The following is a 12,303-nucleotide window of genomic DNA, read 5'->3' as shown; positions in this document are numbered from 1 at the left end:
TCAAAATTTTCCTTTATCCGTGGTGAAAGGGAGAAACAGTCTGACTAGATGCTACAGTTATTTTGGTGTTCTGTAATTAGATCCAGGGAATTCATCTCTTTTTACTTGAGTGTTCTCATTTACTGAGGTTTTTATTTGAGACAGAGAATTAACTTGAGTTCAAAATGGTTAGGATCGTATAGTATGAGTATAATTTTAAAAATCTGTTCCTGCCCAAGTTTTCCAAGTGTTGACGATCAGTCCATGACTTCTGAAGGAATGAATTTATGACTGACAGATTTGGTGACGTGACAAAGATGCGCTCAAAAATTAACCTTAGAGGACTTCAGAATACTGCAGAGAAATATAGGTTTAGCAAGTCGTCAATGATCTGACAAATAGAGTTGTATATGGTAAATTTGAAGTCCATTTTGGCAGAAAGAATAGCAGTTTTGTTTTTATTGAGGGAGATTGCATTGCTCTGAGATACAGTGGAATCTGGGTATCCTCGTGCATGAATCACAAAATGATCGTGTACAGACATGTTAAGTAATTTGGAAAGCAATTAAATGCAGAGCAGAGCTCTGAAATATTGTAAATGCAAAGATAAACAGATACTTGTTGAGGGAGAGGAGGTGAAAGGTCATTAGGAGAGGCAGGAATGTAGATTTGAAGTTACGATCAGATGAGACAGAACCACATTGAATGCTTTACTCTTCCCTCCTTGTATGGGAAGTGGCAGGTATGCTGTAAAATGCCAAATTGGAGTTTCAATGCAAAGTATTAACAAACTCGGTAATCAAGGCTTCAAATGCCGAAATCCTGAACCTTCAGATGTTTTTCAGTGGCTGAATGCAAATTGTAGATTCAAGCTTGTTTAAAATCACTTAGTTTGTGCTGTCTGACCAATTGCAGATATGGAAGCTTTGACACCTCAGAGGCAGAAGAGATTCCAGTAATCGATTCAGTGAGCACAAAGTAAGCTTCAGTCTAATGTGTGACTTAATTAAGTTTCATCCAAAATACAACAATGTTAAAAAACCTGCTGGCACTTCCTGTAAGATCTATGGAGGGCCTTCCTCCCACAGCAATGCAGCAAACACTGGACAGCAGCAGTCACATTAACAAAGTTGCTTGATTGTATCAAAAATCTACACAGATTTTGTTTGTTTAAAAAGAAAAGTTGTATCAACAGAAAAGATCCAAAAGTGTTCAGTGAAAAATTGCTCATCCATTCACTATTCAGATCTCCATTTGTCACCAAACATTTAGATAGCTGAGCTCTGAATTAAGGATACAACATGTTGAAGAATTGAGGTTCCTACCTTCTCCCCTCCCCTCAGTCTGCCTGTGGTGTCTTTCAAATCTCCTGTGAAGGTTTTGAAGAAAAACCTACTCGCAGTACATCTGGAGGGTGATCTATTTTATAAAAACAGTTGACCAAGAATGAAATCGAGGCAGAGCTGCAATCTTTTCTTTGCTGTCATTACGGTTGGTATTGCTGAGCTGAGACAAAAGAGATCTGCAGGCCAATGTCCACTGTAGGAGTTGAGGAGCTCCAATATTTGCCAGAGAGACAGACATGTGCAGCTCTGAGCTGGTGACTTAATTCATGCCCAGTGCGTCGTTAAGCCGGCTACTTTGCCCACCGCTGACAATACAGTATAATGGTGCAGAAGAGAGTTCAGCTTTCCTCCTGAACTCCCCTCCACTTTACCAGGAATGTCATGTCTCAGGCCAAGGCCAGTTGACTTGGGACATTCAGCCCTGTATGTACAGACAGTATCTGAAGTTCTTCATTGGAAAGTTGGTTGCCCTTCTATATTTGGGCCAGGAGCTCTTTGTTTGAGATATTTTTAGACTTTACAACAAATATAAAATGTTGAAGATATGAATCTGTTACATCCTTCTGTCCCTCTCTCTGTCTTTACAACCACACTCCAGTCTCACGGTCTTATCCTGTAAACTATCGTTCAGGGTTTTGGGGAGACCAATCACCATATTCTGTAGTTGCGTCTTGACCCGTTGTTAGAAAATTAGCTCTCAATGGCATGAAATGCCGACTCAATGTCTTTCAGGTGTATGGAGATAATTTTCTTGTGGATGTGGATGTTTCCTCAAATTTACTTGATAACACTTTTCGGACCATTTGCAGATCACCTGACGGTGCAAACTACAAGGTAGATGGGAAACCATGCTCTCTAAAATCTGTCATGAAAGAGTAAATTTGAATACAATATGTGGTTAAGGTTTGCTTTATTCAGAGCACAAGGAATACAAAGGAAACTACCGATGAGCTAAGAATTACTGGGTACAAGTGTTTGTTTAAAATGACATTCTTCACAACTAATTTCAGCAGCGGAAACAATGCTAACATTCCGAGCTGTGAGGAGCTTGAAAATCCAATTCCTCTAGAGACAGTTGCTGAGATCAGAAAGTAAGTATTGATCCAATGCGTGAGGAAATGATGCTTGAATCAGAATACAACTATGTGAAGGGCAAACTCTGGAGGCCGCCATTTTCAGGAACATTATTTAGAGACTTTCTCCTGAAACTTAGCAGCATCTGTGGTGAGAAAGCAGAGTGGGCATTTTGAGTTGAGGTTCCCATGTTCAGAACTTCGCATCTCTGAAGACGTGTCGCTTGGCTCAACTTGAACTCTGTTTTCTGTCTGTAGATGCTGCAAAACCTGTTGAGTTTCTCCAGCAATGTCTGCTTTTCTTTCAGCTTGTCGGCTTCTGTAGTTTGTTCTTTTACATTAAAGAAACAGTTGGCTGTTGTTCTAATATTTGCTCTGTTCTTAGTGTTGTAAAAAGAAATTTTAGATGGAAGATTGTGGTTCATGCTGCAGGCCTCCTGCTGGAACTGCAACCTGGAGGCCTTGGCCGATTCCAGCGGTGACCAACAAAGAGATCATTGCCGGGTTACTCACCAGTTGACGGTTTGGCTCAGTTTTGACAGCTGCTAGTCCAGTGAAAGGGATGGCAGATCAGCACCTTTCTCAGCCCTACTGTTAATGCTGATTGTCACTGAGGTTGTGTAAGTGGGCGCCATCAGGAAAGTGAGGGAGGCAGTCCTTAGATGTCAGGGAGAGCCCAGGTGAAAAAGAGAACTGGCCCATGTCACATAGCTTTGCAATGTGTAGGTGGTAAACTCCCTCCCTGCCATTTTCCTAATACTCCAACCTCCAATTTAATTGTCAGCGAATGATTGGCCATGCATTAACACACAGTCTTTAATGGAATATTTCTTTTCCAAACATTGGACTGTGCACTGCCGGTAAATATATTGAAAAACTTGACTCTCTAACTCTGTTTGCAGTGTTATTGCATGTCCCACCTCCCCGCATCGCCCAAAAAAATCCAGACCATTGTGCTTTGAGAACTTGTGTGAAAGTTGAAATCCCTTCTTCCTTGCAACTCCCCCAGCTCCTCTTCCAGACTCAACTCCTGTCACTTGCAAACCACCTGTTAGAGCTTGGAAGGGAAAAACAAATCTCGATCTATTGTAGTTACATACATCAGAAATGTTGCCTGTTTAACAAATCCAGTTGAATAGGACTTGAAAACTTGAGAGGGCTTGTCATCTGAAGAGTGGTTGAGGGTTTTGGTTCAGTTTAGGATGGAGTTTAGAAGGATGGGAGGGAATTTTATTGGCACTTACAGAATACTGAGAGGCCTGGAAGGATTGTACATGGAACAGAGAAGATGTTTCCACTAGGAGGAGAGATTAGGACATGCGGGCACAGTCGCGGAGTGAAGAGGCCAACCTTTAGAACTAAGGTAAGAAAGAATTTCTTCAGACAGGGAGTGGTTAATCTGAGGAAAACATTGCAGGAAGCCGACGTCATTCGGACTATTTAAGATAGAGAGAGAAATGGGTTCTTGATTAATAAGGGGATCAAGGGTTTCAGAAGAAGGCTGGCGATTGGGCTTCAGAAACATCACAGCCAGAATTGAATGGCAAAGCAGACTGAGGAGGTCGAATGAGCTAATTCTGCCCCTATATCTTATGGTCTTATGGATTTGACACTAAATATTTCAATGGTCCTTTTGTGATGAAGCCACTTCTGGGTGCAAGTGCTTGTTTGAAATGTCTTTAATTTTTGCCTTATATAGTCAGGAAGGCAAATGCAATGTTGGCATTTATTGTGAAAAGATATGAATCTAAAAACAGGGCTGTACCTCTGAGGCTTTATAAGGCTCTGGTCTGGCCGTACTTGGAGTACTGCGTGCAGACTTGGGCCCATATCTCAGGAAGGATGTCCTGTCCCTGGAACATGTTCAGAGGAGGTTCACGAGAATGGTCCAGGGAATGGAAACCTTAAAATATGAGGAACGGTTGATGACTCTGAGACTATACTCATTTGGAGTTTAGAAGGATGAGGGGTGATCGAATTGAAACTTTCAGAACACTGAATGGCCTCGACAGAATGGTTGTTGGGAAGATGCTTCCATTGGTAGGAGAGACGAGGCCCCGAGGGCACAGCCTTAGAATGAAGACAAGACCTTTTAAATTGGAGATTTGCAGAAACTTCTTCAGCCAGAGAGTTTTAAATCTGTGAAATTCACTGCCACAGAATGCTGTGGAGGCCAGGAAATTTAAAACTGAGACAGATAGGTGCCTGATTATCAAGGGGATCAAGGGCTATGGGGAGAAAGCAGGAGAATGGGGTTGAGGAACTTATCAGCCATGACTAAATGGCAGAACAGACTCAATGGGCCGAATAGCCTAATTTCTGCACCTATGTCTTACGGTTTTGTGGTCTTAAATAATTGCAGGTCTAAAACCTTTGACAGCCCAAACTCTGAGAAAGATGAAGAACCAGGTTCACCAAAAGAGACAGCAACAATTTCAAAGTAAGTTTCATCCTTCTGTGCTTCATTCATAATACATACCATGAAAAGAAATTGCTGTGAATATAGTAGCTCTTGAAAGATTATATCGCCATTCGAGACAATAAAAATCACATTAAAGAAACAGCTTTAATCCCTCCGAGGCCATTGCCAGTAATTAAATCAATGACACATTTCAGCCTTTGATCGATAGAAAACATTCAAAAATGTTCAGTGAAAATTTGATTGGCCCTCAACATCCAGACCTTGTGATCTAACTTGCAACAATGCTAAACTGCGAAACCTCCCACCCCCCCTCAAATGCACCAGCCGATGTAACTGGAGTGTCCTACATATTTTCTCTGAAAATTTGGAAAGCAAACCATCTAGTGTAGTCATTCATCTGGACTTTGACCAAATGAGGACTTGAAATACAGAGCATTTTGGGATTCAAAATTTATTTTCAATGTTTACAAGTCATTTGTAGATGCAAATCCTTTCCTTAATTTGTGCTTCATGAGCACTTGCAGCTGCAGATATTTTGGCCGGAGAGATTGTCGGGTGGGTGGGAATCAAAGTTTGCCAGGCATCTGTGTAACCATGAGGAAGCAAGTTTGATCAGAAGTACTTTTGATGTGTTTTAATTCTGCAATTTGGAATGCAGCAGTGTGAAAAGGGAATGATGGAGTATCATTGATTTCAAAACTTTTTGTGCAATGTAATGAATGCCACTCCAGACTATGGCAGTCACATTAAAGTGTCTGCTGGACTGCTTTCCTAGAAAATTCATGGTAGAGATATTTACCTTAAATGATAGCATCACCATTGAAGCATCCAAAACACTGAGATGGGAAATTGTTTTCAGATCAATATTGAGGTTATATTTCTGGACAATGTGGCTCTGGTAAAAATACTAAAGCAATGGGTTAATCTCCTCTACCCCACCTCAGCACTTCTCTGTGTTCCTCCTTCCTACTTCAGCTGCACCCTCCCCACAAACTTCCTCCAAGTTCATTGAAGTGTCCTCCAAACGTCTGTGACATTTGAAGAAATATGTTATCAATTAAGAATGTGACCTGCTCCCCGTGTCCGAGCCTTGGTATTTCTCCCATACAATATTGCCATTGAATAATTTGCATTTTGAATTATCTAAATTGGCCATTTGCCATGTGTATCCATGGAGTCAGGCAGAGACCTGGAATTAATCCTGAGCTTATTCTGTCCAGGTCTTTAAGGAAACTCAGAACTGTTAAAAGAGCAGGAAAGAAAAATGATTTTTTTTCAGCAAAACAGCCACTGGTGACTAATCTGACCTTAAGCTTCAGTGAATTTGAGCAATGACAAATTCCTACATCAGTGCTCCGAATCAAACTTTGAGTTACAAGCTGTGCTTGTGAGGGTTGAATTGTCAATAGTCTGTAAAGAGCTTGAGTTTCTTTGCCAGAGATGAGGAAGTTAAACTTAAATCCTCTCTTTTGGGATGTTTATTGTCTGTCCCAGTGTAGAGGTTCTTTATTTGACCTCTTTACTCCTCATCTACCCACTGGCTCCCCCTCACAGCCAAAATAAGATAAGAGTGCCAGAAATTAAAAATGTGATCATGTGCACAAGTAAAATGATTTATTTGGTGTTTTGTGACCAGTTGCAGCTGTGAAAATGTTGACATGTCACACTGTGTAGTGGGTGGAAACCTAAGTTTGTCAGAAACTGAAGGAGTAATTGACAAGTAAATTTGATGTGACGACAGATTAAACCTGTTGTATGGTATTTGGGATCTAATACTGTGAAAGGAAACTGTTGGGATTTGCTGTAGGATTATGTCAGGGTTGCCTCAGGAAGATACCCCAATTGGCAGTGCAGTGAGCACCAATCCAGACAACAGCAATCACATGAAGCAACTGCTTCACTGCTTCTGCAATGTTTGGCTTATTTTAAGAGATGGAATAATGTTGAATTAGCATAAAGCATTCAAAGCTTTTCAATGGTAGACTGAAATTTGCTTGTCTTTCAGTATCAAGTTCTTGCACAGCGCAGGAACGGCTTTCAACAAGGGTGAAATACTGAAGAAATGGTTTTCTCTCCTTATTGCCCTGCTCTGTCTCTTCCAACCCACACCCCAGCACTGCCTCAGTATGAAGGCCTGTGGGCATCCTGTGGAAGTCAAAAGGACCCCTCTCTCAACACTGTGATTTTTTGTTGTTGAATTGGGTTGGATTTAATTCTGGACGTGTTTGCCTGTTCTAAATGACTTAATTTGTTCTCTTCGATCAATTGCAGTTCTGGAAATGTTGACAGTGCAAATGGTGAGGAAAATGGAAGTTGTGTTTCTTCAGGATCCAGCGAAATAATTGCTGAGTCAGTTTAATTGCATGCATGACAAAGTGAATCATTATTCAGAATATGACAAAGCGGTAGGAAATAGCTGGGGAGCTAGCAGTTTGTGCAATGTTATACAGCCATCAAATGGTAATAGCCCAGAGACAATGATTTGATGTTTGTACCAGCTCTCAAAGAGGGACTTGCCTACGTTCGCTCCTAAGTCCTTTTACTGTGTAATACTGCGAAACCTCTCCTTTCGAAAATTGTAGTTCACTTTTGAAGACCGCAATTGAAGCTGCATCCACCACACTATTCGGCAGAGCTTTCCAGTTCCTGAATAGGCTATTGAAAAAAAAAATTCCTTGTCACCATTGGTTCTTTTTGCTGATCATCTCAAATCAGTGTCCTTTTCTCCTTAAGCCTTCTGTCACAAGGCACCGATTGTTCTTATCCATTCTAACCAAATCCCTTATGATTTTGAACACTTTTAAAATCACTTCTTAGTTTTCTCCAAGAGCAGCCCAAGCTCCTTCAGCCTCTCCACAGGGCTGTCTAGTTTGTCATCTCTGGTAATATTTTTTGGGAATGTTTTGTGCACCCTGTCAAATCCCTTCCTGAAGTGTGGTTGGTAAATACCAGAGTTGAGGGGAAATCAGGAGGTTTTTGTTTAATCATGATTAGTCAGAACATATTTGTTTTTCATACAATGCTCCAATTTTTAAAGTTCAGAATCCTGATGATATCTTCAACCTGCACTACCACTTCTATAATTATTGTGCACACACATACACACACACTATCGATCAAATATCAGACATGGATCATTTCAGGAAGCACCATATCATAAGGTATTTATTTTGGCTACAGAAGAGAGGAAGGAACAATCCAGAATAATTTTGATTTGGAGGAGGTCCAACTTCAAAAGGAGCAAGAAGGCGTTTGCAGCAAGTAAGTTTGAACACAAGTTCAGGCAAAACTGTCATGAAACAATAGTCTGTCTTACAGCAGGAGGTTGTTTAGTGACAATCTCAGAGTGTTCCCACAAGCAGGAGAGAGTGGCACATGGTACAAATGATGAGGATTATTGATGACCCCAATGTGTACAGAGTGAAATATAGGTACTTCAGAAGGGAAGTGTAGAAGGAAAGGAGACTGGCAAACATTTTCAGGTGCCTTGCAGCATTCAGTCATCTCTTGCTAAATGTGGATTTGCATGCATAAGAGATTTAAAGGACCCACAAAATATTGTGCCATATTAATGCAGTCAGAATGATTTCACGGGCAATACACACATGTTCTAATTTTCAAAATGAAAAGAAAAGAGATGTGGAAATCCAGTGTGTGACGTTCATTCTGCTTCCCCGACATTTACATTAGATTTTCTTTTCTCGAAGATGAACTTGTGACTATTTTGGGCTCTCCTATTTCCTGCAGGAATCCTTGACAACATCCTGTGATGAACTTGTTTGTTTACAACAAGGCAAAGCAGTCCTTCAGTTCTCCTGTTCTGTGCCCCTATCCCCTTCCAATATCCTTGATCCCAAATGGTGGCACAAATCATGATTAAGCGCCCCGCTAGTGGTTTGGGACAAAAGTGAATAAAACATACTCACAAAACATAATACAGAGACAGGTGGCAAAGTATTTTTGATTAATTTTTCGCAATAATGAAGTGATTTTGACCCAGTACAACACAAAGTTTAATAAGTGCGGTGAATGTGTTAGGACAATGACTAGACCTTGAGATTAAGGATAAAATGTAACATTGACTTCCTTCAATGCTTTTTATGTAGTTTGGAGCTTCCTGAAACAATGTTTGGGATGTCTAAGTTTCTGCATGTAGTGAATGGAAGAGTGCTATTTTAATTGAACAAAATCTATCAATTTCTGTAAGTCTGTGTTGGGCATAACAATAAAAGTTTGGAAGCTGAATGCAGTATGAGGAGCCTTTTTGCAAAACTGAAATGTTGGTCAAATGAATGTCTGTTTACCACTGAAATATGCAGGAGTACCGCAATTCTGCCATAATGGGTTGCATATTTTTCAAATGACATCAGTGATGGTTTCTCTTGTCACCTCAGTTTTTTTTAATACATTAGTTTTCTGAATGTCGGTGAGTATTTAACAGTTTATGCAATTCACAAATGGTTTTTTGGGGTAACTGATCAAAACTCAGTTCAGAGACAAAGCGATTCTCACCACTGCTGACCTTCAATTGATGTGCCTCTGACATTATAGGGACACCCCGGGGATGAAAAGTTTCACAAATGTGCTATGCTTATAAAATTTGAGAAGATCAGCAAATAACCAGAGGTGATTAGATTTTTCTTCAAAGCAGTAAGCTAATGAGCTGGCTTTCATGAACCCAATGGATTGCAGAAATGATCCAGCTGGTCCTTTCAAAAGGGAATTTGGGTTTCTCTTTTTTCCTGTGGCCAAAATATTCTCTTTCTTTGCCCAAGTAAATAAATGTTCCAGCAGAATAATTCCAGCAATAAGCTTTTGAGTTTTAAAGAAAAAGATGACCTATACTTGCCCTCGAATTTTAAACATGACAGCTCACTCATGTGTCTCACATTATCTCTCAGAGGTTCAATAGTGCATAAAGATTCTTCGCAGGTTATTACTTTCTTATTTGCTTTTGTATTGTGCCTGTAGTCATCTTAGATGATGGTATTCTTTTAAAGGTCAAGCGAAAAATTTGTAAAACGAAGGAATCTCAGCAAAATGTGGATGTTGAAATTTGAGGATGTTGGTTCTCATTAAGCTCTGAGATCGTTCTGGTTAAGACAATCATCTGTTATATTTACTATCTCCTCCTTTCACAGTGTAACTGTTTATTACATTGGCTGCTTAGATCACTGACTTGTCTATTGTCTTTTGGTGAATGTTTCCATTTGCAGGGAGATCCTTGCGAGGTTTTAAAAAGTTGTGAGGGGTAGGTCATGCCTTACAAACCTTATCGAGTTTTTTGAGGATGTGACTAGTAAGGTTGATGAGGGTCAAGCTGTGGATGTGGTGTATATGGACTTCAGTAAGGCATTTGATAAGGTTCCCCATGGAAGGCTCATTCAGAAGGTCAGGAGGAATGGGATACAGGGGAACTTAGCTGCTTGGATACAGAATTGGCTGGCCAACAGAAGACAGCGAGTGGTAGTAGAAGGAAAATATTCTGCCTGGAAGTCAGTGGTGAGTGGGGTTCCACAGGGCTCTGTCCTTGGGCCTCTACTGTTTGTAATTTTTATTAATGACTTGGACGAGGGAATTGAAGGATGGGTCAGCAAGTTTGCAGACGACACAAAGGTCGGAGGTGTCGTTGACAGTGTAGAGGGCTGTTGTAGGCTGCAGCGGGACATTGACAGGATGCAGAGATGGGCTGAGAGGTGGCAGATGGAGTTCAACCTGGATAAATGCGAGGTGATGCATTTTGGAAGGTCGAATTTGAAAGCTGAGTACAGGATTAAGGATAGGATTCTTGGCAGCGTGGAGGAACAGAGGGATCTTGGTGTGCAGATACATAGATCCCTTAAAATGGCCACCCAAGTGGACAGGGTTGTTAAGAAAGCATATGGTGTTTTGGCTTTCATTAACAGGGGGATTGAGTTTAAGAGTCGTGAGATCTTGTTGCAGCTCTATAAAACTTTGGTTAGGCCGCACTTGGAATACTGCGTCCAGTTCTGGGCGCCCTATTATAGGAAAGATGTGGATGCTTTGGAGAGGGTTCAGAGGAGGTTTACCAGGATGCTGCCTGGACTGGAGGGCTTATCTTATGAAGAGAGGTTGACTGAGCTCGGTCTCTTTTCATTGGAGAAAAGGAGGAGGAGAGGGGACCTAATTGAGGTATACAAGATAATGAGAGGCATAGATAGAGTCGATAGCCAGAGACTATTTCCCAGGGCAGAAATGGCTAGCACGAGGGGTCATAGTTTTAAGCTGGTTGGTGGAAAGTATAGAGGGGATGTCAGAGGCAGGTTCTTTACGCAGAGAGTTGTGAGAGCATGGAATGCGTTGCCAGCAGCAGTTGTGGAAGCAAGGTCATTGGGGTCATTTAAGAGACTGCTGGACATGCATATGGTCACAGAAATTTGAGGGTGCATCCATGAGGATCAATGGTCGGCACAACATTGTGGGCTGAAGGGCCTGTTCTGTGCTGTACTGTTCTATGTTCTATGTTCTATGTTCTAAAATGGCTTCCATGCCATTCGAAAGTTCAAATCCATTTTACTAATTGGACAGATGTTGTGTTTAAGATTCGTGTTTGAGTCAACCATTTGAATTCAGCTAAAAGATCATCATAATTCAATGGATGCTAATAGTATCCATTCACCTTACACACATCCTACATTTCAAGATTTTCCTATATCCATAGTGAAAGGGAGAAACAGGCTGACTAGATGCTACAGTTATTTTGGTCTTCTGTAATTAGATCCAAGGAATTCATCCCTTTTTGCATGCGTGTTCTCATTTACTTAGGTGTTTATTTGAGACAGAGAATTAACTGGAGCTCAAAATTGTTCGGATCACATAATTCCAATATAATTTTAATAATCTGTTTCTGGCCAAGTTTTCGAAGTATTGACGAACAGTCGATGACTTAGGAAGGAATGAATTTATGGCTGACAGATGTGCTGAAGAGACAAAAATGCATTAAAAATTAACCTCAGAGGACATTGGAATACTGCAGAGAAAGAGAGGTTGAGCAAGTCGTCAAAGATCTGACAAAGACAGTTGTACATGGGTAAATTTGAAGTCCATTTTGGCAGGAAGCATAGCAGTTTTTTTTTGTTGAAGGAGATTGCATAGCTCTGAGATACAGTGGATTCTGGGTATCCTCGTGCATGAATCACAAATTGCTTATGTACAGATACATTAAGTAATTAGGAAAGCAAATAAATGTTTTCATTTTATCATGAAGGAACTTAAACACAAAATTAGGGATCACTGGTGAGCCCATATCTTGAATGTTTTTCTTTGTGGTGGTCAGCCTTATTTAAGGATGGAACTAAATATATGAGAGGCAGTTCAGAACAGGTTTACCAGAATAATACCGAGCCTAAGTGACTTGCCTCACAAGGAAAATTTGTACAGACAAGGCTTGCATCAGTCGGTGTTTAGGGCGGAAGGCGCAATGTGATTGAAAGAAAAAAACCTGAGCATTTGTACAGGGTAG

At 40.7% G+C, this 12,303-nt stretch overlaps 1 protein-coding gene across 2 annotated transcripts in view; it reads left to right on the top strand.

The window, feature by feature from the left end:
• Positions 1-12,303, top strand: part of LOC132209117 (ral guanine nucleotide dissociation stimulator-like 1) — a 59,376-nt gene that overhangs the window by 17,585 nt on the left and 29,488 nt on the right. The window contains exons 5-6 of one of the 2 annotated variants that reach the window (XM_059644290.1): positions 4,761-4,838; positions 7,092-7,169. In XM_059644290.1, coding sequence (XP_059500273.1) covers positions 4,761-4,838; positions 7,092-7,169 — 156 coding nt within the window. Of the gene's footprint in view, positions 1-894; positions 4,839-7,091; positions 7,170-12,303 lie in introns of both variants that reach the window. The other variant, XM_059644291.1, reaches the window with a different exon arrangement.

Source organism: Stegostoma tigrinum, unplaced genomic scaffold, assembly GCF_030684315.1.
Source record: "Stegostoma tigrinum isolate sSteTig4 unplaced genomic scaffold, sSteTig4.hap1 scaffold_67, whole genome shotgun sequence".
In the NCBI taxonomy this organism is placed as follows: domain Eukaryota; kingdom Metazoa; phylum Chordata; class Chondrichthyes; order Orectolobiformes; family Stegostomatidae; genus Stegostoma; species Stegostoma tigrinum.
This window is presented reverse-complemented; position numbering and strand designations above follow the sequence as displayed.